This window comes from Heloderma suspectum, chromosome 1 (assembly GCF_057233095.1).
Source record: "Heloderma suspectum isolate Gila_16-S chromosome 1, 16-S_ref, whole genome shotgun sequence".
Lineage (NCBI taxonomy): Eukaryota > Metazoa > Chordata > Lepidosauria > Squamata > Helodermatidae > Heloderma > Heloderma suspectum.
In genome coordinates this window covers 296,434,919-296,461,827 of record NC_139458.1, presented here as the reverse complement: position 1 = coordinate 296,461,827, position 26,909 = coordinate 296,434,919, and the positions used below count along the sequence as shown (strand labels likewise).

General features: G+C 43.1%; 1 protein-coding gene and 1 pseudogene across 8 annotated transcripts in view; one reads left to right on the top strand and one right to left on the bottom strand.

Annotated features, from left to right (window-relative positions):
• Positions 1 to 26,387, bottom strand: part of FAM135A (family with sequence similarity 135 member A) — an 83,160-nt gene extending 56,773 nt beyond the window's left edge. For 3 of the 8 annotated variants that reach the window (XM_084826879.1, XM_084826881.1, XM_084826886.1), the window contains exons 1-3: positions 25,531 to 26,022; positions 7,292 to 7,377; positions 4,300 to 4,424 (exon numbers count right to left, since the gene is read on the bottom strand). In XM_084826879.1, coding sequence (XP_084683005.1) covers positions 4,300 to 4,376 — 77 coding nt within the window. In that variant the 5' untranslated portion in view covers positions 4,377 to 4,424; positions 7,292 to 7,377; positions 25,531 to 26,022. Of the gene's footprint in view, positions 1 to 4,299; positions 4,425 to 7,291; positions 7,378 to 23,172; positions 23,268 to 24,648; positions 24,758 to 25,477; positions 26,023 to 26,188 lie in introns of those variants that run through there. The other 5 variants (XM_084826880.1, XM_084826885.1, XM_084826883.1 and 2 more) reach the window with 4 other exon arrangements.
• Positions 8,849 to 10,279, top strand: LOC146359246 (uncharacterized; annotated as a pseudogene).
• Positions 26,388 to 26,909: the final 522 nt, after the last annotated feature.

The window sequence follows — 26,909 nt, the reverse complement described above, 5'->3', positions numbered from 1 at the left end:
TCTCAGGGCTGGTGTTGGAGACCCCTCAGTTTGTTGTGCTTGGGGATTTCAACGTCCATGCTGAGGCTGCCCTGTTGGGAGCAGCTCAGGACTTCATGTCCGCCATGACAACTATGGGTCTATCCCAAAAGGAATCTGGCCCCACCCATGCTGCTGGGCACACTCGGGACCTCATTTTCTGTGCTGGATGCAGTGACAGTGATCTGAGTGGAGGAACTCTCTATAGTTCCGTTGTCGTGGACAGATCACTACCTGGTGGGGTTTAGACTTGCTGGCACCCGGAACCTCTGCAGGGGTGGAGGGCCGATTAAGATGGTCCGCCCCAGGAGGCTGATGGATCCGAATGGTTTCCTGACGGCTCTTGGGGATTTTCCTGTTGCCTTGGCAGGCGATTCTGTCAAAGCAGAGGCTGATCTCTGGAATGGAGAAATGACCAGGGCCATGGACACAATCACTCCTGAGTGCGCTCTCTCATGAAGTAGAGCTGTACCAGCAACCTAGTTTTCTAGGGAGCTGGTAGTGATGAAATGAGTGAGAAGATGACTAGAGCGACATTGGCAGAAAACTTGCGAGTGAACCTGATCAAACACTGGCTAGAGCCTATCTGAAGGCCCACTCTGTGGCAATATGGGCAGCAAAGAAAATATTTTTTTCTGCCTCTACTGCGTCTGCAAAGAGCCATCCAGCGGAGCTCTTTCGAGTAGTCAGGGGTCTTTTATACACTAGTCCGCAAGAGGATAATTTAAACCTCTCAACAGCCAGCTGTGAACAGTGTGCTCAGCACTTTGCAGACAAAATCGCTCGGATCCGCTCTGACTTGGATGCTATAGTTGATACAGACCCAGTGGATGTAACTTTGGCCCCTGCTTGTTCAGTGTTATTGGATACTTTTCAATTTGTACAGCCTGAGGACGTGGACAGGATCCTGGGAGAGCTGAGAGCCACCATGTGTGTTCTAGATCCTTGCCCTTCCTGGCTTATAAAAGCAACCAGAGGTGGACTTGCCAAGTGGGTAAGGGGAATGGATAATGCCTCCCTTAGTCAAGGCAGAGTTCCAGCCTGTCTGAAGGAGGTGGTGGTGAGACCTTTGTCAAAAAAGCCCTCCCTAAACCCCACCATATTGAATAATTATCGGCCAGTCTCCAGTATTCCATTTCTGGGCAAAATATTAGAGCACATGGTCGCCTCCCAACTCCAGGGATTCCTGGATGAGACAGATTATCTAGATCCATTTCAATCTGGCTTCAGACCCAGTTATGGGACAGAAACAGCTTTGGTCGCCTTGGTGGATGACCTACACCGGGAACAAGACAGGGGGAGTGTGTCCCTGTTGTTCTGCTAGACCTCTCAGTGGCTTTCAATACCATCAACCATGGTATCCTTCTGGGCCACCTCACTGGGATAGGACTTGGAGGCACTGTTTTACAGTGGCCCCATTCCTTCTTGGAGGGGTGGGGGAGACTGGGGGACTTCTGTTCAACTCTGTGAACATTGGCTTGTGTAGTTCCTCAGGGTTCTGTTTTGTCCACCACGCTATTCAACATATACATAAAACCACTGGGAGAGGTTGTCCGGAGTTTTGGGGTTCAGTGTCACCAGTATGCTGATGACACCCAACTCTACTTTTCCTTTCCATCTAATTCCAAGGAAACTGTTGGGGTGCTAAACTAGTGTCTGTTGGCAGTAATAGACTGGATGAGGGCAAACAAATTGAAGCTTAATCCAGACAAGACAGAGGTGCTCCTGGTCAGTCGAAAGGTAGATCAGGGAATAGGTATTTAGCTTGTGCTGGATGGGGTTACACTCCCCCTGAAGACACAGGTTTGCAGCTTGGGTGTACTTCTGGATTCAGCCCTGAGCCTGGATGCCCAGGTTTTAGTGGTGGCCAGGAGTGCATTTGCCCAGTTAAAACTAGTGCACCTGCTGCGCCCGTTCCTTGAGATTTCTGACTTGGCCACAGTAACACAAGCCTTAGTTACATCCCATCTGGATTACTGTAACACAGCTGTCTCCAACCACGGACCGGGTAGGGGGGGCGGATAGGACTGGGCCCCAGTAGGGGTGTGGGAACCCCCCTTACCTTGGGTTTGCGGGGGGGGCGATCCGCCCCCGCCCCCGGAATCCTCCTCGGCCCTGGACTCGCCGCAGAGCTGCCGGCCAGCTCCAGCTGGGGGAGGACTTGCGGCCACTGGGATGCAAATGGCGTCCGCTACGCCACTTGCGTCCCTGTTCTTTGCAATAATAGGCTATTACTGCAATGAACAGGCTCCAGCCAGGGGAGGACTTCCGGCCGCTGGGACGCAAATGGCATAGCGTAGCGGACGCCATTTACGTCCCTGTTCTTTGCAGTAATAGGCTATTACTGCAAAGAACAGGGCTGGAGCCGGCCGGCAGCTTTGCAGACTCGCTGCGGAGCCGGCGAGGATTCCATGGCAGGGGGGAGGGACGGATCGCCTCCCCCTCCACGGACCCAAGGTAAGGGGGGGTTCCCACACACTAACAGGCCACGGACCAGTACCGGTCTGCGGCCCGGGGGTTGAAGACCCCAGCTGTAACACACTCTACGTGGGGCTGTCTCTGAAGAGTGCTTGGAAACTTCAGCTGATTCAAAGAGCTGCTGCCAGACTGTTGACTGGGGCTGGCTACAGGGAACATACCACTCACATGCTAAAACAGCTTCACTGGCTCCCAGTCTGTTTCCAGGCAAAATTCAAAATGCTGGTCATGACCTATGAAGCCCTATATGGCTCAGGTCCAGGTTATGTGAAAGACCGTATTCTCCCCATGAGTCTACTCATGCCCTGAGATCTTCAGGGGAGCCCCTTCTTGCGGTCCCACCACCACTACAGGCACATTTGGTGGGAACACAGGAGAGGGCCTTCTCAGTGGCTGCCCCAAGGCTATGGAACTCCCTTCCTAGGGAGGTGAGAGTGGCACCCTCCTTGATATGCTTTCACAGGCATGTAAAACCCTTTTTGTTCTAGCAGGCCATTGGGGATAGCTAGTCTGGACCTGTGAGAATAGGGCGGATGGATACTATGTTATATTTCTTGTTGTCTTTTAAGGTTTTGATACTTTATATAATTTAAATATTATTGATTTAATTATATTTTTAACTTTTAACTTTTGTATACTTCTATTTATAGGTTTCATTTGTACAAGTTTTAATGTTGTAAAGCTGCCTTGAGTCCCAGTATTGGGGAAAAGGCGGGATAATAATAATAATACAATGAAACATTTGCTCCTTGTAGGCTGATAAATCACAATAATGCTGTAACTAGTAAGTGTTACATTCAACACTCAATCAACTAAAACCTATACTTCAGACGAACATTCCATCAGATTACAGCCCAAAGCAAACACTCCTTTGAATCAAGAGTAGTCTCTTTTGCAAAAAGTTATGTTACAAAAACTAAACACCAACAATTGCCCACTGGATATGCCCTCAATACTTAGCAACTAAGAAAAATATAAAATCCAAACAGCACACAAACAGCCAGGGTATCCTTTCCGCTATGAAATAGCTTGTGCTCACAGTTCTTTATCTTCCACATGGGCCACAGCATAAGGTAAGCATGGAAGTGTGAGCAATGATCTTCAGGCAATCACCAATGCAACCTATTTGCAGAGAATTATGTAATTGCTCAGACCCTTAGAACAGCCTTCCCCAGCCTGGTGCCTTACAAATGCATTGGACTACAACTCCAATCCCATAAACTAGCTGAGGGAGGTTTGTAGTCTAACACATTTGAAGGGCATCAGGTTGGGGAAGACTTTCTTAGAGCATCCCATTTTCTGTAAGTCAGTTGTAGAAGCTTCTCTAGCCCAGCTCACTCTTTTGAACATTAGAATTCTGAGCAAGTAAGGAGCAATCAGGTACAGCATACACATTTGACAGAACATGGGAACAAAGCCTAAGTTACTTTGGAATTCTATTCATGAATGATGCCACACAGAATTCTGCTAGAGTATACAGAATTTTGATTCCTGATAACCTTGCCTTTAAAATACCCCCTTTAAAAGTTTAAAATGTCAAATGTTAATAAACATTAAAATGTTTTTAAAGCCTCTCTCTCTCCCTCCCCATTGCCACTCAGGTGTAGAAAAATGTTTCAAACTAGACTCTTTCCAGATAAGTTTACAAAAAATACGCAGCGTGAAGAGGTTCTATGCCCTCACCTATCCCTTCTCTCAGGATTTGCAGTCACCCATTAATCTTTTCCATACAAATATTTCAGCAGTAACAGCACCACAACATTCAACAGCTCTTTTATTGTGCAGGAAAAAAAAAATACCTACCCTCTTTGAAACAAATCCACGTTATAAAATTTGTGGAGCTCCACGCAGAATTCTACCATTGCCTGTACTTCACTCATTTTTATGCAGATGCAGAAGCCGAGGAACAGTTGTCAGCACCTTATTTACTTGATAGAAGGAATGTAAGACACTTGAGATGCACTGCATACCTGGCATGAGCCATTAACAACTTTCCTACTTCTTACATTATGTCCTTAATCAGCAAGTGCTAAATGACACCTTCTGTTTCACCCAGTTCTATCTGCCATCCAGAGCAGACAGAAATCGATGCTTAAGCTTTGCCTCCATCTTCAGTATGATCAATACCTTATCAATATAGGCCCAGCATACAATTCAGAGGAATAGAAAAAAAACCTGCTTATGTAAGTCCTATCCTAATCCAATCCTAAACACACCTGCTAGGAAGTAAGTCCCATAAAATTCAATGAGACTACCTCTAAGTAAAACATGTTTAGGATTGGGCTGCAAAGCAAATATTCATTCTTGAATTACTCTTAGAACAGCAAAGCATCCAATATACTAGGTGTATGCAACCTGTGGTCCTTCAGACGATTTGGCCTACAACTCCCATGATTCCTCACTGCTGACTATACTTGGGCTGATGGGAGGTGCAGGCCAAAAAAATCAGGAGGGACACAATTTGCCACCCCTGCTGTATACAGATTTTGTAATGAAAGGGCAAAAACAACAACCTGCCTCCACTCCTCTGTTCAGTGACAAAAATACATGTACCTTAACCACACAACAAGAACATTTGCCTATGTTAGCCCTTTTGGGACAGAACACTAAACTATGGCTTAGCATTGTGTGCATGAACAGCAGCAAGCCTTAAGCTCACCCACTCCGCCCTCTACTCTCTTCATCAAGTGCAGCCAGGAGGAAGAGAAAGGAAGCTTTTCACTTCCACTTTTAAACTAACCAGAGTTCCTCATTAAATCTGAACTTGGGGAAACTCTGGCAAGTTTAAACCATAGCTTGTTCAAAGAAGCCCAGATCAAGCCATGGTTTACAATGCTGGCTTGTTAACAAACCAGTTCCCCCAAATTCCTCCCAGCCGTTCCAGAGAAGGAGAGGGGAGTATGTGAGCTTGGGGTTTGCTGTAGCTCATGCATACCATACTAAACCATGGTATAGCATTATGCCCAAACTGGGCTACTGGTCTTTCTCTTATTGTGCTTTAAAAACAAGCTGAATCACAACTGTATTAAGATAGCAGGCAAAAGCACTATTGCCTGCTCCTTAATGAACACCTGTTATCATTCCATCTAATAGTGAACTGAAGTACTTGAGCGCTGACAGGATTCAAGCCAGAACAGGGCTACTGAGAGACAAGAGGGAGATATCAAGAGTGATATGGGGCAGAAAGTTTTCTAAAATGGAAAACTTTCCAGTGCTTTATTTTTCCACAGAAAATTTTCCTTTTCATAAGTTCTTTAGTAACAATGAATGGATGCCAACTGCAAATGCAGTATTAAGCAAGCTTGGCAGTTTTAAAGTTGTATTGAAAGTATATGTCACTGAAATACATATACATCTCAGTGTGAAATGGAATTAATGTATGTCACTGAAATACATATACATCTCAGTGTGAAATGGAATTAATAAGTAATGACAGTGAAACTGAAGGTGCCCCAACAACCTTAGGGAAAGAGAGTTGAAGTCTGTTAAAACAGATGAGTGGTTGTGAGTGTATCACGCACAGTTCTCTTTGGGCTGCTAAAATAAGTTTGTCAATGTTTTTCAGTACCTTTTTTTTTGTTAAATAATGTAAGGGAAGAATATACTATTGTCTTTAAATTTTTACAAGTATTCTCTACATAATATAACATCTAAATCACATTAAAGGTCCAATCCTGTGCATGTTTAGGCAGAAAGAGTCCTATGACTTCCAGCATTCCCTAGCCAGCATGGACTTTTTCTCTGTCTAAACATGCATATGCTTTAATTTTTTCCCTTCCAATATTTCAGGTCAAATTCTTATGGTGTATTGGGACAAAAAATTAACATGGAGCACTTGGTCGTTCACTAAGTACAAGTAAAATAAACATGCTAAATTAGATCATTCTTTAGGGCATCCAAAAATGTTACGATGCAAACTGAACTTTTTCCAATGCAAATGACCCTATGCAAAGTAGGCTAATATGTATAGGATTTTTTTTCCAATTCAAAGGAAACCCCACATCATTAGTATTAGCATGCTCAGGTGAATCCCTAAGTATGCAGAAGTACAATTTTTTAAAAAAAATCCCAAAGGGGTCACCCCCACCCACCACCCGTCAAACCTAATCAGGACCAAGCATTCTCAGGGGCCTTCAGGAGCTACAGAATGTTGAGTTCCAGTTGGAAAAGAATATTGGAAAACAGGGGGGAGAGGAAGAGAACTGGCCTGCTTGAGCACCTATAAAATTATTTATTTGTTATATTTATATCCTGCCTTTCCTCCAAGGAGCTCAAGGCAGTGTACAGTATCCTCCTTCCCTCTATTTTATCCTCACAATAACCCTGTGAGATAGATTAAACTGAGAATCAGTAACTGGCCTAAAGTCACCCAAAAAGCTTCATGGCAGAGCTGGGACTAGAACCCAGGTCTCCCCAGTCCTAGTCCAATACTCTAACCACACCACACTGGCACAGTATCCTGGGAAAGGGCATGGCTGCCTGGCAGATACTCTGATCAGGAACGCTCCAGTTGGGAGGTGGGTATACTTCGCAGCATATTGTTGTAGGTCCCACTTGTAATGGTTGAATGTTTGTTGCTCTTTATAACCGTTCAAATTTCATTAATCATAGATAATATATAAATGTGAATATCCTAATATTAGGAGTGAAAATTCTTTCATTTTTAAGCTTGCCAGTTCAGTAGATAAGAGATTTTCTACCTGCTTTGCTACAATATAATACTAATGATGCAATGGAAGTTGCACAAGCATATTACAAGAGGTTGCACTACACTATAAAATAACCTCCTTCTTACCTCTAGTAATAAATAATCCATTTTAATACAGGTAATAAGCAGTCTTCCAGTTCTCCGTTTCTACAGTCAAAAGCATAATGCTTGCTCTGCAAGAAAAATAAATTAACTTATTGTACAGCTGCATGCCAAAAATTTTACAACATACACACAGAGATAATGCTCTTATTTTCCTGGTTTTCTTATCTGAGTTAAAAATTAATTTTTAGCTTCACAGTTGTGTTAAATGAAACATAAATGAAGGTTTGTATATGAAAGAACACTAACTGGATGGTTTGTAAAAGCAACCAGTTAATTTACTGTAATTATATAAAAAATGTTCTGGGAGTACTTATTTTATATTCTAATCAGAAGATCTGACTCCTACGTTTTAAAATTGCATTTTATTGTATAGCTTTTGGTCTAAATTTCGGGTTTCGTTTATATGTTGGATGTCCAATGGCCTATATCTAAAACAAACTGTAACTATTAAACCAGGTCTCTGTTCCCTCGGCCACAGAGAAAATGCAAGTCTTACACAGCATGTTTCTTCATACCATTCATTTGTAGGAGAAACACTATTGGAATCTGTAGTCATCTTATGAGATAGGTTTTTTGAAAACTCAAAAGCATTTCAGTCGCATGTCAGCTAAGACAAATATTTATTTTATTAAGAATATTCCTTTCAATGTATTTACAACATTCTGAGCTAAGTTATGGGCTAGAAGGAAAGAAGAGCAGGTGTAGTCTACAAAGGGTTGTCTGACTTATCAGCAGTGTTAACAGATGTGGAGAGATCTCCAATTAACTCTTCTTGCTAACAGAACTACTTCTGCCAGTGGAAAAGGGACAAGGTGATTCCATCTTACTCTTGGAGCACCAGGCGCATCTGCTCCAGAGGACCGAGGGACCCTCTGAAACAGATCTGGGGGGGGGGGTGCAGGGGGAAGCAGAAAGCCCTGTCCTGTTCAGGGTTTCAGACAGCTTTTTCAGGATACTCCATTGCTCCTCCCACCAGTTTCCTGTTCTCCCCCCTCAACAGTGTGCGTCCACAGTCCTCACTGAGCTTTTGCGGAGGGAGGGTCTAAATTTTTTTTTGTACTTCTGCCAATCTTGGAGTTCCCCCAAGCCTGCTGTTACCTTATTCTTGTGTGTGGATAGTGCTCTTTTGGCTACATAAGGACCCATATTTGGGCAGTGGAGTTTGCTATTTAATATATAGGATGTGTGTGGTTACAAGATACAAGATAGCCCAATTTCGCAGTAAAACTAATGGGGCTGGGCAGTAAAGAAGTTTGGCTAAGACAATACTTATCAAAGCATATGATGAAAACTGCAAACTGGGGGGAGGGGGAAATCAGGCAGGGTATAAGAGGGTTTCTTCAAATGGTAGACATCCACCATCTCTGCAGAAAAGTAGTAGGGGATAAGAATAACCTCTATGATCTTGCACAAAAATGTCATGGGCATCACATGCATCCTTCCTTATGCCACTAGAGAATATCCCTGAGAGCAGTGGACAGACAGTGGCAGCCCTCACCTGCTGTGGTGGGGAAGTGATTGTGGGAGAACAATTGGTCTATGAGGTTTGTATTCCATGGTTAATACATTACATTGCAATGAACAAACCATGTTCATTGTTCGCTGCCTCTTCAGCCTCACTTCTTACATGGTGGGTCCCTATTTGTCTTCTGAAAAGAGGACTTAGTCTGGCAAGCTAAATAATTGTTTCACTGTATATTTGGAATCTTAGGCAACATGAAAAGTATAAGCACTAGCCATGGCTTACTGTATATCTAAACAGACCTCTGGCATTAATGCTTTGTTACATATACAGGGTGTTGCAAAAAGATGGACCCGATTTGAAATCGCTATATCTCTGCAACCACAAACTGCCCATGAATGAAACTCTCACCACTTGAAAGGGTGGGGCATAGAGTTTCAAATGATTATCGCTAGATGCCTCTCTCAGCGCACAAACAGCCCCGCTCCTCAGTCATTCACAAGATGGCGACTCCGCAACACAAGGCATTCTGCAGTTCAGCAAGACCGAATCCGCAATTGCGGTGCAGTGTGCGTTTCAACAGCGTTTTGGCATTGATACACAAGTGCCAAAGAGCATTCGTCGTTGGTACCGACAATATGAGGAAACAGGCTGTTTATGTAAGGGGAAGAGCACAGGGCGACCACGCACTTCAGAGAAAAACGTGAGAAGAATTCAAGACAGTTTTAGTCGTGCCAGCCGAGAACTTGCGATCTCTCATATGACTGTCTGGCGTGTGTTAAGGCAACGTTTAATCATGAGGCCATACCGGTTGCAATTGGTACAGGCTCTTCGTGCAGGTGACAAAGGAAAGCGCGTAGAATTTACTGATGCAATGTTACAGAACATGGAGGACGACAGCTTCTTACCGCATTTGATTTTTAGTGATAAAGCAACGTTTCATCTAAGCGGTCAAGTTAACTGTCACAATGTGCGCATATGGGGATTACGGAATCCACACAAAACGATAGAGAATGAGCGTAATTCCCCGAAGGTGAACGTGTTTTGTGCCATTTCTCAAGAAAAGGTTTATGGCCCTTTCTTTTTCGAGGGAAACATATCTTGAAATGCTGCAGAACTGGCTCTTTCCACAACTTAATGAAGATTCCGATGACTTCATTTTTCAGCAAGATGGCACACCGCCACATTGGCACCTGCAATTTCAATGTTTTCTAAATGATACACCACCTCAATGTTGGATAGGCCACATGGGACCCCAAGACTTGGCGCTACACTCTTGGCCCCCAAGATCTCCAGAAATTACACCCTGCGACTTTTCCTTGTGGGGATACGTCAAAGAATGTGTTTTTGTGCCACCATTAGCGACTAATTTGGATGACCTCAAAACTAGAATCACAGCAGAGGTGACTTCAGTGGGAGAAGACACTTTGAGAGGCGTTTTGGACGAATTCAACTATCGTCTCGATATTGTCCATACAGCAGGTGGAGGGCACATACAGCATTTATAAAATGGTTAGTAAAACTTAATAACTCATTAAACCATTTGTAACTTTTGGTGTAATTGTAACATGTTGCCATCGTGAAATATACTGCTTTGAAATTGGGTCCATCATTTTGAAACACCTTGTAGTATATGTTACATACTTGGTAGAATTCTATTCCTTTACCCTTGAGCATAGAGCTCAGCAGAAAATAAAATATAACAAAGAAATTCTGAAGTGCCATTTTAGATGGACTTTCTGATCCAACTGGATAGGTTGTATTTCCAAATTCCAGCTACCCAAAACCCTTCTCACATTTCACAAGGAGAAAACATGGAAAACAATTATTTCTATTTCGGTGTCGATTCCTGATCCTGTGGGTGGTAGGCAAATTATATTTGTTTATTTCAGTCTTCAGATTTCAACATAATGCCTGTTGTTCACAACTAAAAAAGTCTATATGCGGAAGAATCAAGTCTCTGAGTTGGGAAATGAGTATGTTCTACAGTATATTAGTTACTAAAAATGACAAAAGCAAGACTAATAAAAGAACAAGGTGGTGGCCGCAAAATACTTTGAATGACAATATCCATCTGAAAGTAGTTTCAAATGGAAAGTATCCATTTTCTGTTTTAAGAAGGTTTATCCTCAGTGTCATTTAAATGGCACAAACAGCTGCAAACCCCTTAGCTATATGAATTAATCTGTTTCACAGAAAAAAATACGTCATACAACAATTCGTTGTTGTTGGGTTTTTTTTTTTAAGAAGTAGGCAATATATTTTATAAACGAAATAATGGTCAGGATATGAACATAAGGAAACTCCCACTACCACTGAATGACATCTCCTCCTCTCCAGTCAGCATATTAACTCAGTCTACTAGCCTCTTAGCAGGCTAATAAAACAACTTGCAAGCTATTAACTTTTGTGGGCTTATTTACAAAGCTGAAATAATTATAAAGAGAGCAGTGAATGAGGACTAGCTTGTTGTTGTTGTTCAGTCGTGTCCGACTCTTCGTGACCCCATGGACCATAGCACGCCAGGCCTTCCTGTCCTGCGCTCTCTCCCGGAGCATGCTCAAGTTCATATTCATTGCATCCGTGATGCTATCTAGCCATCTCATCCTCTGCCGTCCCCTTCTCCTTTTGCCTTCAGTCTTCCCCAGCATCAGGGTCTTTTCCAGGGAGTTTTCTCTTCGCATTAGGTGGCCAAAATATTGGAGCTTCAGCTTCATTATCTGTCCTTCCAATGAGCGCTCAGGGTTGATTTCCTTTAGGATGGACTGATTTGACCTCCTTGCAGTCCAGGGGACTCGTAAGAGTCTTCTCCAGCACCACAGTTCGAAAGCATCAATTCTTCGGCACTCAGCCTTCCTTATAGTCCAGCTCTCACAGCCATACGTTACTACTGGGAAAACCATAGCTTTGATTAGACGGACCTTTGTCGGCAAGGTGATGTCTCTGCTTCTTCCTATGCTGTCTAGGTTGGCCATAGCTTTCCTCCCAAGGAGCAAGCGTCTTTTAATTTCATGGCTACAGTCACCGTCTGCGGTGATCTTGGAGCCCAAGAAAGTAAAATCTGTCACTGCTTCCATTTCTTCCCCTTCTATATGCCAGGAAGTGATGGGGCCAGATGCCATGATCTTCGTTTTTTTAATGTTGAGTTTCAAACCAGCTTTTGCACTCTCCTCTTTCACCCTCAACAAGAGGCACTTTAGATCCTCTTCACTTTCTGCCATTAGGGTGGTATCGTCTGCATATCGGAGGTTGTTGATAATTCTCCCGGCAATCTAAATTCCGACCTCTGATTCATCCAGCCCAGCATTTCTCATGATGTACTCTGCATATAAGTTAAATAAGCAGGGTGACAAGCCTTGTCGTACTCCTTTCCCAATTTTGAACCAATCGGTTGTTCCATGTCTGGTTCTTACTGTTGCTTCTTGACCCTCGTACAGGTTTCTCAGGAGACAGGTAAGGTGGTCTGGTACTCCCATCACTTTAAGAATTTGCCACAGTTTGTTGTGATCCACACAATCAAAGGCTTTAGCGTAGTCAATGAAGCAGAAATAGACGTTTTTCTGGAATTCTCTTGCTTTCTCCATGATGCAGCGAATGTTGGCGATTTGATCTCTAGTTCCTCTGCCTCTTCTAAACCCAGCTTGTACTTCCGGTAGTTCTCGGTTCGCATACTGCTGAAGCCTAGCTTGTAGGATTTTGAGCATCACCTTGCTGGCATGTGAAATGAGCGCAATTGTGCGGTAGTTTGAACACTCGAGGACTAGCTATATAATTATAAAAAAAACTTGTCCGGACAGGAGCTCTTCATATTCCAAGGTGGGCTCTCTAGTTCCTAACCATATATCTGGTAGGTATTCCAGGAAAAGGCAGGTATTGTTTCTTCAGGACATTCATATGCTGTACATAGCATGCTTTCCATGGAGATTGCGTAGCATGCATAAATTGAGGGGTGAAGCATTTTTGATATACTGACTATGGGGATCAGAAGCATTCCTGAAATTACTGCTGTTTTGACATGCACAATATTTTCATGGGTTCACAGAAATAAGGGAATACATCATCCCATGGCTATCTTACATAAATATTGTATCCCAAAACTTAACAAGTTCTAAAAAGGAAAGTTATCTGTGCATCAGATGCTTAGGAATATTACTTGAAGCGCTATTTTCCCTGTTTAGTTTCATGTCATAATCAAAACTTACTCTTTTGTTTAGGGCTACAATGTTAACCAATTAATTAGGTTAATTGATTTGAAAACATTTTAATCAAAGGTGTCCCACTTAATTGTACAACAATATACATTAGTACAAGTGCTTATAAAAATTTCATAGAGCAAGCACCACCAGAAGAGGCATTTCTCCTTTTCTCTTACATTGGGAGGGAACGCTTCCTTTAAGTTGATACCTGCTATGGCACATGCGCATATCATCAAACACCCAAATATACTTCTTGCTTCAGAAGCATTGTTTTACCCATATGCAAATTTAAGCAGATGGATCAATGACTGAGAAGAGTGTTGAGGCAAAGCAATTCCTAAACTAAAATTAATAAGTTAAATTACAGCCTAACTCAACTGTAAAGAAATGGCCCTGCTTTCAGGTCTTTAGGAGCATAGTGACTATATAATTGGGACACTGTTTTAGTCAACTGAAATAATTTTTAATCAATTAATCTTGTCCCCTCTAATTAAAAATAAAAATAAAAGTTATATTGCTCATTGGAGAAGCCGGCTCCTAACTAGGCCTATTGGGAAATAACTCTGGGATTTTATTGAACAACAATTTAATGACTATAATTAATGCATGAATATTAAGACGTAATAGACTTTTAACAACAACAAAAAGACAAATTGGGCCTTTTTGTGAGCATGGGAATGAAAGCAAGCAAGCAAGCATGTATTAGTTTCCTGATTTTTATAATTCTTTTATTTTAATGGTGTAAATTGCCTTGGTGGCCCTTTTGAGAGCTGAAAGGCATTATGTAAGTGATGGACTGAAAATCATCATCATCATATTTGACGGTTAAAATATTGCAGAATTCATTGGACAGCAAGCTGCATAACATTTAGTGATGGAATGGTTGCCATATCAGATGTTCCAAATATGACATTTCATTCCATAACCTGCCTTATAAGCAGTGGAGTCCTTTCCAGCCAAATGCTCAAGAACACTTCAGCTGATGAGCTAAATGTGGCCCCAAAGCTGCTGGCATACCACCTGATGACTCTTCAGTTCAGTCCGAAGTTGCATATGATTAACCACTGAATGTAGAATCAAACATTCCCTTTGATCCAACTTTGGGGCTCAAGGCTTATAAAGATCTGTCCCCTTGTGGCTGGTTGGGCTGGGGGGGGGGGAACTCTACATAAGGTTCCATAGGAAACAGCAAACTTACAACAGATGTGCAGGAGGCCAGAGCTTTTTTAAACGAATTGTGGATACATAGTAGTTGTTGGCAGTTACTTCACTCCTTCCATTACTCTCCTGCTTTCTCTCTTTCAGGCTCAGAGTGGTCCCCCCCACGCCCCGCCCCGCCCAGATGCTGAGACATCACCCTCTGGATCTGCACCACAGGGTCCTCTCCCTGCCTCATCTCCCTCTAGTGGGACAGAATGTGGTTTCTTGTTTTTCTCACCAGTAACGGGCTTGTGCCCAGGCCAGGTCCATCATGGCCTCCACAACCTGAGTGACTATGACCCAGTGCTAGGCTCTCAGCTCCTATCTTCCTAAGCTCTACTCTTCCTCCACTTGTTCTTTCGGCTCCTTTTCCAGCTCCTGTCCCTCCTGCTCCACCCCTATCTTCCCAGTCCACGCAGGGATCACATCTCTTATACCCACTTGCATCTGACCCCACCTCAGTCTTCACTCTTCTCTGGCACTTCCTTTCCTGCTCCTTCCACTGCACTGGGAGTCATGCTTCCTCCCATCTTTGGCCTGGGAGCATCATTCCTGTTTTCTAACAAGATCTGTGATCTCACAGGCAGCAACATTAGAGCAGCAAACATGAGAAATGCCAACCACAAGAGAAGGCCAAAGAGCTAAGGGTCAAAGGCTTAAATCCTCATAGCTGCAACAAAGAGAATGGCTGAGCTACAGTGTGTGGGCTTTTTACCATAGCAATCAATCTTTCTTCCAGACTGTATCTTTATGCCATATCTGTGAAGGGGTCCAATTCACTTCTGCAGTGGAAAGTAAATTGCTGCACTTGGAGGTGGTGTTGAGGTGTCAAAAGATGCCCCTGGAGTTAACAGTATCTTGGGCATAAAGCAGGCTTAGATCTCACCTGAATGTTCCCCAAGAATAGTGGTTTACTTTTCCTCATTCAAGTGAAAGACAGCAATGAACTTTTATGGGTGAGAGTTAAGTGCTGCTCTCAAAGAAACTACCTGGGTTACTAGAGATGGTGTCTTCCCAACTGTGTCCCTCCTTTTCCCATATAAGTAAATGATGTTCACTCTCTCCTATGCTTCACTACATCACTGTTTCTTTCTACTCTGCTCCCAGAAAAGGCAGCCTAGCATCCACTGACAGGTATCCTCTAGGTACTTAGATAGACACCTTTTCCCCCCAGGCACCCCTAGAATATATTTCACTTCTCTCCATCTCCTCCCTGTTGTCTGCCTTAATAAGAAATAAACACAGAATATAACAGAAATGTCTGGAATAGGTAGATAAGATTGGTTATTTTTCTGCACAGCAAAATAAAATTAGAAATATCGATTTAAGTTATAATATTGACCAAGTTTTATAAAATAAAAATAAGAGTGCTAGAAATAGTCAGAAACATGAATAAGCAGGCAAGTTGTATTCTGGAATAAAGAGGGATGTGCAGGGTTATATAGAGAGCACTAACTGAGGACGGGGGATATAAAATATGTCTAGAATAAGGAAACATAGCCAGAAAGATTTCTCCTTGTGCAGGTTTTTACTGTATAAAAATAAAAGTGTCATTTCTGGGGAGAATTATTTAACTTTCAAAAAACACTGAACCATATTTGGAATGAAATATGGTGAGTAAAGTCGGGAGGGAAATTTTCCAGTGCTTTATTTTTCTGCGGAAAATTTTCCATTCCATAAATTCAGCAGTAAAAATGAATGTATGCCAATTGCAATACAATATTAGCCAAGCTTGGCAGTTTCAAAATTGTAATTACTGTTTTACAGGTTATTATCCCTAGCATACATATATGTCATTGAAATACATACACATCTCAGAGTGCAATGGAACTAATAATAGCGACAGTGCAACTGAAGGTGCTCTAATAACCTTAATGGACAAGAGATGAACTCTGTTGAAACAGATGACTGGTTGTCAGCAAATCATTTACAGTTATCTTTGGGTTGCTGAAATTAGTGTGTCAACGTTTTCAGTACCTTAATTTTTTCTTAAATTTAAACAATGTAAGGGAAGTACATGCTATTGTCTTTAAAATTTTCACAAATTTTCCAATAAAAATGTGTACACGGAGGGTGCAATCCTATTGGGATAGGCAGCCGCCTCCAGACTTGGAGGTGACCGCCTATCCAATGCAGGGCAGGAGCAGTGCGGTGGGTATCTTCCCTTCCACGTTTCAGCCACCCTGCATTTGGGAAAGCAGAGCGGGGAGGGGGAGGGACACACAACGCAATGGAAGCGTCAGAAAGGCACTTTCGCCCTCCCTGCCCCGCCTCGAGGAATGCCCCGCTTTCGCTGCTCCGTGCTGCTCTTACAAGCCTGGGGCCAATCCATGCTGACTACGAGGCAGCACAGGAGGGGGTGGAGGTCAGTTCTCAGAGAACTGACCTATCCTAACATCTAGCCACTGACTAGCAGCCATAGGATTGTGCCCTAAGTGTGCTTTAATTTTTTTTCTCAACTATTTCAGGTCAAATACTTACACCGTATTGGGACAAAAAATGAATGTGGGGTATTTTTTTAGCTTTGTTGTTTACTAAATACAAGTAAAATAAACATGCTAAAATAGATCTTTTTAGAGCAGAGGTGGGCAACTTGTGGACCTCCAGATGTTTTGGCCTACAGGTTCAATCAGCTCTAGCCAGCATAACCAAGAGTGAGGGATGATAGGAGTTGTAGGCCAGAACATCTGGAGGGCTACAAGTTGCCCACCCATGCTCTAGGGCATCAGAACATTTTCCGATACAAACTGAATTTTTCCTATGCAAATGACCCTAATTTGCACTGGAAATTTTTCCAGAAAGTTTTCCAATTCAAAAATTTCCAGAAAACCCACTTCACTGAGTATGATACATTAAGCCTATGATGTTACAGATGTATCTGCATGCTGAACCATAGTAGTTCATTTTATTCCTGAGTATATAAGAAGTTGATGGAACCTGCTGACTGAATATAATGTTGTGTTACCATACATCATTACACATAGAAACTGTCTTCATCAGGTTTTATGTGGCCTTGAATCAGCACAATGACACACCCCCTGCTACAATAACTTATTTGCTAGGTTCTATGCATACCAGTTTATGATTTCAGTCCTTAGTCATTACTTCTGCAAGCTAAAAGACTGTACATAGACACAAGCCAAGATACAAAGAAATATTTAGGCTTCACACAAGGCCACTACGCCAGTGGATTTTTTTAAAAGTAGCTGACTGTTAAAACACACACACACACACACACACACACACACACACACCAAGTCATATTCAACTGCTTTGACTGGGAACTGTGTTTTTTTTAGAAGAACAAGCCTAACAGCATGATCATATCTTTGAAATATGCCCACCGGGCAGGGATGATTGCTCCTAAGTCCTTCTGCACCAGCAGAGCCCAAAGATACACCAGCATGGGGAAAACACACCACTATCGTATTAGCTGTGCTTACTGGTGGCAAGGAAACAGTGGAGTTTAGTCAGAATCTTATGCTTGCTCATGGATCAATCCTGCAATGGGAAACAGCAGAATTTTATGCCTGAAAGGTGCGACAGTAGTGCCACCTCGAAGTGTACAAAGCACTTAAATACCTATGGTCACAGGGTGCCTTCTCCTCAGTCCACATACTGGCTTAAGAACTCTTTCTTATTCTGGAGGTTGTAGCACATGTCGCATACAGGGGACACAGGGCCTGTATGCAGGTAGTGACACAAACCCACAAACAGACGTAAGTTCCCACAATGCACCAGGAAAGGAAAAATAGACCATGGGTACCTTCGTGGGTGAATATCAGGCACTCCACATATGTATTGTTACTGCTAGCCAAACACTGGCTCATTTGCAGGATCAGAACAAGGGTACATGGAGCAGAACAGGCACCAAAGATAGCATGCAACTGCCACTCCTTACATAGGATTCTGAGTATTGTTGCCAAGTCCATATTATCTCCTCCCAATAAGTAACCACCCAAATGTAGTAATCAGAAAGTCTACCACTGAGAGAGTGATGGGCTGGGCTGGGCTGGGCTGGGCTGGGCAGGGCAATGTAGGATTGGAAGAGTACCTAAGTTAGCCTTTCTGAATCTGGTACCATCCAGATGTTTTTCACTACAATCGCCATCATCCCTAATCATTGATCATGCTGTCTGGTGCTGATAGGAGTTCTAGTACAAAACATTTAGCAGGTACCAGGTTGGGGAAGTCTGAAGTAGGTGGTCACACTCATTGGCCCAGTTCACACAATCACTGTGGGTTAAACAAGTATGGCAGCTTGTTTAAGCCATGGAGCGTTTCCTCATAAGGGAAATGGAGCTGGTAGGGATGCGTGGTGCCACTGACTGAGATATGTCTGAACCTCACAACCAGCAAGTGGCTTAAGATGACACAGTAGGGGAAAGGCAGGTAAGAGACACCCTATGGAGTACAAACAGAACACACAGCTTCACTGGTGTTGGCTTCCTCTTCTCTCACCCACATGGTGGGAGCCTACATGGGCCAACATGAGGAACAGGAACTGGGTCTGTGCCAGTCCTAGCGCCCTGGACGTATCTGGCTTCAAGCACATTCTTCCTGCATGCTCCCAGGACTCAGCAAAATGGAAACAAGCACCACCAACAACTTTCAGCATCAGACCATGAGTTGTACTCAGCAAGGTAGATAAAAATCTATGCTTCTTAAAATCAGACTGTTTAAATTTAACATCATTTTTAAAAAAGGAAAGAAGGATAAATACCAAGTTTCTCTTTATAAGAAACTAGCTTAAACATATATTCTGTTTCTAAACTTCAGGGGGTAGTGCCTGCCATTATGTAGCCAACACAGCAGCACCAACTCATAAGTTAGAGCAGGGATTCCCATCTTTGGTGCCAACTTTTGTTTTTTTTTAACCCCCTCAGCCAAAGGCTCGGGCAAAACACACACACTAAGTAATCTGAATATAACTATGTTGACTCCACGGTTAGGGTGCTTCAAGATGGGCGGGTTCCTAGCACTGCCAAACACTGTTCTTCTCCTGTAAGCCAAATGAAGAATTCCCATCAGTTCTCCACACTTCAGGGCATCTAGCACTTCTTTGCTGCATGCATCTCACTATGTTCCATCTACACAGTGGATGTGACACAGCCGAATGGGCAGTGATGTCCCCTCCCCTTTTTGACTCTACGTGGTCGCCGCACACACACACACACCTTCTTCTTAAATTTTGAAGTGGTGCTTCTCAGCATCATTTTAGCACCCGTTTGTGTGCTAACTTCTGAGTAAACATGGTTATAATGGATGGTAAAACCTGACTTTTTCTGGTCAGTATTGCATCTGGCTAGGAAACCCACCCTTAATCAAGGTTAAACCTGTCCCCTGATTTTTCTAGTTACTCACAACCCAGCTATGAAACTTGTTGGCTTGACTTTTTTAGTGCACCCTCCAATTTTTCTGGTCACTTTCACAGTAAGGCTAAAAATTGCAGAATTTTTTTACATCCTCAACACGCCCTTCTCCCCATATTTGAAGGGGCTCTTTTGATTCATTATTTCCAGACGCTATTTCTTTAGAGAGAGAAGGGAAAGCATCAGTTAAAATTGACAAGCTGCGTGTTAGTTTAGCCTCCCTGCCTCCTTTACTAAAAAAAAATGGCCAGAAACAGGCAACTGTGGCAGTGCCCCTATTCCAGAGGAGTGAAAATTTCTCATAATAAATAAATGATGATGGGTTGAATTCAATTGGGTTGTTCTGCTGAAAGAAGCAGATCTGTCAGCAGAACTGGACGGGAGCAATTTCAGTTCCCCCTCAAAATCTGCTCTGGAGGGCTAGGAAACCCTCTGGAGTAGATTTTTGGATGGCACAGAGGGCTGCAGGGGAGATGAGAGGAATAAAGTTGGATTTACCCCAGTGATTTAGTGCCAGTAAGAGGACTGCAACCTTATAGCCAGATTCAACACATGTTTACTCATGTGTAAGTGCTGCTGCATTCACTGGTCTCTCCCCTTACTTTTAAGTTCAGAGAAGCCTTGGAAGAGGGGAAAGGTCTTACTCGGAATGATATGAAATGGCTCTGCAACCAGAAATTCATGGCAAGGAATGGAGAAAGGAGGGGCATCCCCAGTACATCATCCATTTTTCCAGGGACAATTTCTCCCACCTTGCCTCAAGTGCACATTTACCTGTCCATACCTGCTGAAAAATTGTGCCACTGTTCCACTCTTGCTCTCTTACTGGATTTGTTGCAGTTAGAAAAAAGACACATGCAGCAGTGGGAAAACGTGGGCTGATTACAAATGGAACAAGTCATTATCTCACTCTGGACCCTCCATAAAATTTAGTGAATGAGGTAGAGTGATTGTACAATAAACACCTTGAATGGAAGCACCTGCAATTTCTAAACTGAATCAATGCTTCTATTAGATCCACCAAGTTGAAGGAGACCTTTCTATGTAACTGAAGAACCAATCTTGCTTTTACCCCTGCCCCCCAGGAATGTGGACCCCAACAGCTTCTCCAAAATGGAAGTGTGCCCTTGGATTGAAAGAGGGTCTGCACCCATGCTTTAGGGAAATATATAAAGTATCAATGAGAAAAGTGATTTAATCAATCCACCCTGACATTCTGCATCATTAAAAAGTCTTCCAGCTGTTCCAGTCCTGTAAGTGACTACAGCTGTACTCCTTATCAACTTTCCTGGGAGCATGCCCCACTGAATTCAGTGTGACTTACCTCTAAGTAGACATGTAATAAACTGCACTGTACTTCTACAATCTATCATGGAGACAGACACGGTTTTATTTGGCAAGTGATGAGGAAGATCCCCTAACACGTAGGGATACTCCACAGGGCATAAAGGGGGCAGTCCATGTAGCCCTTGCTTCCAAGGGCACTCCCAACAAACAGGAACAACAGTCTGGATAACAGCCCCTGACTGTCTGGCAAGGCTTGCCTGAAAGGAAGAAAGCACCTTCATGTCCATTCAAACCTAGCCACCAGCAATAGAGATTCCCCCCCTCCTACTAATTCAGAGAAAGGAAGGGAACATCTTTTCTACTGGCACCAGGGATCACGGAACCTGTGCAACATTTTGTAGCAGGTCCCATCTGTGGTTTCTAATTTCAGTATTTTAACTGCTTGCAAAGTAACACATTTAATCTTATATGAGGTAGTAGAGATTAAGTACCTTCATATTTAAATGTCAAAACTACAGAAAGAAGAGTATATAAAGTTCACGTAGTTAAGCCAAATAGATAGCCACAAAAAATAAACTACAATAAAAGGACTAAACAGGATTTGAAATTAATTACATAAGTATCTGATTGGGCTGTTAAGTACCTCAGATTGCTTTGGTAATTCCAGTATGGGTCTTGAGTCACTATCTCAGTTAGTCACCAAGGTGAAGAGGAAGACAAGGCCTGACCCTGTTCATTCATAACATGATTGGTACAGTGTCTTGTTTACCACTTACAGTGCAATCTTCCAAAGCTAAACAACCTATGCATGTTTACTTGGATGTACGTCCAAATAAGTTCAATGGGACTTACTCCCAAAGAAGCGTACATAGAACTGCAGCCTAAAACAGCTTTAACCAAATTCAATAATTATCCCCAGCTTTGAAGGATAGTCAAAGAAGGAAAACAATCTTCTTACTTGAGCAAAATAACTCCTTCCTAAATTCATAAATAAACTCCTTCCTAAATTCATACATAGACTTTTGGTTAGAGGATGTGGTCAACATAAAATCCTCTTTTTGGCACTTCCTTTAGCAATGTATGTGCAATTAAATACTTCCCTCTGCATTTACCTACAGTATAAGACTCATTTCTATTCCACTATACATTTTGGAAAACAAAGACATAATTTATCTTCTATCAACTATACTGACTAAATTTTGAATGCCATTTCTTTATATTTGCTTAAGTAGGTCATTTGTCTTTCGGGTTGCACAATTTGAAGAATGTTTAACCCAGTGTAGACATTCACTTTGTTTATAACTAAACATGTGAAGGGCCAGTTTGGATTGCACCCACTGGCCCTATCCCCATTAGTTCCATTTGCAAAGGAGCCTATGTTTGTATGTGCTTGTGCATAGCAGGTCTGAAACAAGGCAATTTAAATCAAAGTTTTAACTCACGAAGGAAACCCTCCTAGCTTAAGTAATTGATTTAAATCAGCTATTCCATTTTGACACTCATATTTTCCAAACAAGCATGTGTACTAACTCGTTGCTATAACAATTTAAGACATGCTGGTTTGCAACTGAGCCTTTATACAGCCTAGAGAAAGAATCCAAAATCTTTAGACACGCTGTCCTTATGCCTTTTTGCACTGTAGAACTATATCAGCTTAGAGACACATTCTGTTTGGTTCTCTACACACACAAGTGTACTAAGCAAGATCACTTACTTGAGGGCTACGGCTCCAATCCTATGTAGACATATTTGGGATTCCCACTGAACAATTTAGGACTTACTTCTGAGTAAACACATGCATAGTCAGAATGTAACATGTATCCAGAATGTTTCAGAAGCACGGCATAGTAATAACTGGGCAAAATAATTTTCCGTACCATGAAGGAACACAGAGTGTCCATATTACATAGTAGAGTCTTAGGGTAGGATCCAATGGTGCACTGCCACTAGTGGTGAGCACCACTGTTTCTGGAAGGGGCAGGTCATGCGTTCCAGAAACATCCATTTCCAGTCATTTGGGGGCTTGCCCCCAGAAGCATCATATCACTGCCGCTGGTGGTAGGGGCTGCATGTGTGCCACCACTACCGGGGCTGGCTGGATGCGCACCAGGAATTGGTGGTGCTCGCCGCTAGCAGTAGGGCACCGTTGGATCCTAGCCTGAAACAGTAAATTTGAGAACAGAACATACTGAAGGAAGTTAGACAGCAAAAAAAGGCAGCACAAGATCACCCAGTGCATTATCCCCCTACTAATAAATGGGATGGCATCTGTTAGATTCTAGCACCTGCAATGACTTACTACAATAATATAATATTTGACTTATTGTGTCATTTATCATGCTTAACCATAGATGTCGAATAGGGTGCTTCCAGATGGAGATGTCCTAACAATCAAAAGGAATGGAGCAGCTGCTATTCCTTCTTCCTTAATGGATTTTTTTCTGGTAACAAAAAAGACAGAAGTAGTAATGAGAAAACATGGGAGCTACAAATTGAAGATCACATTGTCTAGAGCCACCATAAAGTTCTGGGAATGAGGCAGTATGATTACACCATCAAATCCTCATCTGGAAGCACCCATGTTTTCCTCCTGGTTATCTTTTACCTAGAAAAGCTGCCTTTAACTCAAGTGTTCAATAGATGTTCATGATTGAGTTTTAAGGAATTATGGGTTGGTTCAGACCTAGCACCAAATCATGGTTTGTGCAGTTTCCCTCTTCCCCCAACACTATCCCAAACAATGGCTTTTGACAGCAAAGGAACATCCCAAAGCATAGCACAGCAATTTGGATGCAACACCAAACCACAGTATGCATACATCAACTTCAAACTCTAGTTCAGATCCTAGTTTGGTTGCCTCTCAGAATCTACAGTTTGTCAGATGGGGCTGGTTCAGATGTAACAAACCATGGTTTGGTTTTATGTCTAAATTACTGTTCTGAATTAAAATTTCCTTTTAAACTAGATACTATTTTTCAAAAGACACAGTACAATTATTTTTTCTACAACACTGATTTTTATCCACCCTTGCAAATAGGCTGCACGAAATAAATCTCTACAAAGAGCAGCCATTTAACTGAATGAATATATTTTAATTGATGGGGGCTTTTTATAGTATCCCCCAGAGAACAAAAATTAGGAAAATTTCAGTAATTGTGTCCTTTTCACATACATTTGTCTACAAATTTCAATCAATCCACTGAATAAACACACAGTTCCTGTTGCTAATTAAAATGACACATGTGTACTCTGTAGGAAAACAGGTAACGTATAAAAAAAGAAATGGAGTTCAGTTTTGCATGCAGAAGATTCCAGTTTTAATCCACATCTCTAAGTAGAGTTGGGAAAGACTCCTCCCTGCCTGAACCTTTGCAGAGCCACTGCCAGGGAGTGTTGACGATACTGAGCTAGACGGATCAAGGGCCTCATTTGGTTTAAGGCAGCTTCCCGTGTTCCTAAAAGTACCACAACCGTAGAATGTGTGTTTTAAACTAAAATATGGTTCTGTAGTTAGTATTATTCTCTTGGACCTTATTTTAAGTACGCTTAAGTGATGTTTCTGCAGTCCATTAACTAATGTAGTCAGTCCATATGTACTTGGCAAGGCCTTCAAGTGCAACCCCTAAAAAGCTTTATATACCAGCAAAGAGCTCAATTCTAGTCTTACAAAGTATCAGGTAGCTTCTACAGAGTTAAATGAGGACAACTATTACATTAGGAATGCCAGAAATTCACACTGGTGCAAAAACATAGTAGAGGTCCCTAGAGAGAGGGAAAAGTGACAGAACAACACGAGGTATTATAATCCCAGGTAACACTTACAAAAGTTGTACTTGGCTATGGTACAATGTATGACGTGGGCTCTTCCCCTGCTTCCAGTACTTTCTCTTCTAGGTCAACTTTAAAAAAAAATCTTTCAAGGGGAAAATGCCTTGGTAATCACAGAACAAAAACAAACCAAAGGTTATCAGAAAAAGAAGGGAAGGGAGATTTAGTAGCAATGTAATTGCAGTATGCAGCATTTTTAAATATTAAAAACAAACAAACCACAATTGCTTCACAGCTATCCTGTTGAACTACAAAGAAATGTGTGAAGTGTATTTAAAATAGGGACAAAAAGCCAAAGGACATCCCAGTACCCTAGAACTCATACAGGATACGTGGGGGGGGGACGGGGGAGAGGAATATAGGGAAAGTTTCCTGGTCTCTCCTTAGATTTTTTTTGGTGTGCGTGTGTTTTTTAAAAGCAAGGCCAGAAATAAAGATAAAGTCACTCAACCACCCGCCCCCAAACGTCAGGCTGTTGTTGGTGACTCCTTTAGTTTAGTGAAAGCCATAACTAGAGGTGATTCGATTCGACTGGGCTAGACTGGATTGAACTGGACTGACTCTCGAGTCTTTCTCACACTCCCAAACCAGAGGTGCTCACTTCTGGCTAGGGCCAAGGGAAATGCTTTTTTAAAAAAGATCGTTTATTTACTATGCTTTTAAAGCCACACTCATCTATTTCAGTTCTCATACCCTGCTCTCTGGCTCGGAAGAGATGAGGAAAGGACCGAAACATCCCTCTCGGCATTATCAGCCCCCTTCGCCCGCCCCTTTATACCCGTCTGCTCCTTCTCAGGTTTCACACAGATCGCCATCGACCCACCTGAGAGAGAAGCAGAAAAGGAGAGGCGTTTACTCCCCGGAGGAAGCGCCTACCTGCCGGTCCCCTCGCCGCCTCCTGATCTGGCGCTCGAGTCCGGCGCTCTTACTCTCCCTGTCACCGCCTCCAGAGGAGCCCAGGCCTCAACAGCAGCACCGGCGTGGCGTAACGCAGGCATCCGACGCCGGCGCCCCGCTTCGCCGGCAGAGCGGCCCGTGTTTTGATTGCGCGCGCCCTCCTCCCGTTCGCGGCTAGAAAGGCGACTAGGAGCAGCGGACTCCTCCGCTCGCAGCAACACCTCCGCAAGCCGCCGCTTCCTCCTCGCAAGCGGGCACTAGAAGAGGCGGGCGTAAGGAGGGCTGGCAGGGAGCGCCCAATTTGCGCAGCCGGGGCAAGCAGCAGGAGCTACTGCGGCGTCCTGGGGCGACTCCGGCGCTTGGTCTCCAAGATTCCCTCTGCCGCTCCCGCTTTCCTCGAGGTCTAGCCCTAGAAGATTTTCCTGCCGCTGCTCCCTCCCCGCTCGAGCTCCCCCTGCTGCTGCTGTGTGTGAGGGACCGGCTGGGCTAACGAGAGAGGCTGGCTGCTCCCCCCTGCAGGCGAGCAAAAAAAAAAAAAAGCGGGAAACAGCGGCAGCTAGCCCACAGCATACTTGAGGATTGCGTTCTCTTACTTCCGCCCCTACCCCGAAGAGCAAAGAAGGGCCTCCTCACTCACGTGTAATTCTGGCTGCCTGAGGGTTTTTTCCTCATTGGGGGTCTCTGCAAGCAAAGCTTCTTGGAGGGACAGAGCACCACGCAGCTGTTGCCCCTGCTTCGGGATTCCCGGGGCAGCCAGCAGCCGCAGCTCGGTAGGCCAAGTCACACTACCTCTCGGCTTCTGGCAGTGCAAGCCGTCCCTTGCAAAGTCTTTCTGCAACGTGCCTTTTCAGCAGATGCCCAGAACATGACAAATCTCTGAAAGCAAAACAAACAAAACAAAACCCCCCCCAAAAAAAGGCAACGCAAAGCAGATCGTAAGGTCATATGTGAGTCACGGGCACCGTATAAAAAGGAAAAGGTAAATTTTCAACAGTAATCTGGATGTTCAAAGGAGGCAGGCAGATTAGATGCCACAAGAAAGTAATCTCAGGGGTTATTCTTGAAAGGGTTATCAAAAAGACAAAGGAACAGTTTAGCTACCCCCTCCCCAACCCCCACACAATCAGCAATCTAGCTTTGCCGTCACATCAAGATGAAGCACCAGAAAAAAAGCAAAAAAACTTATTTCCTCACCCTTATCAGCAGAATTTTTTTTTTTAATGGTAATGCTTAACCTCTGCCTATTCAGAAACAACTGAATCTGGCATCACATAATTCTACCCCCAGATTACTTGTAAACAGGATTCTCCGTTGAGGGTGGTTGCACTTTTAGAGTGTTTATACCACATCAGATACAT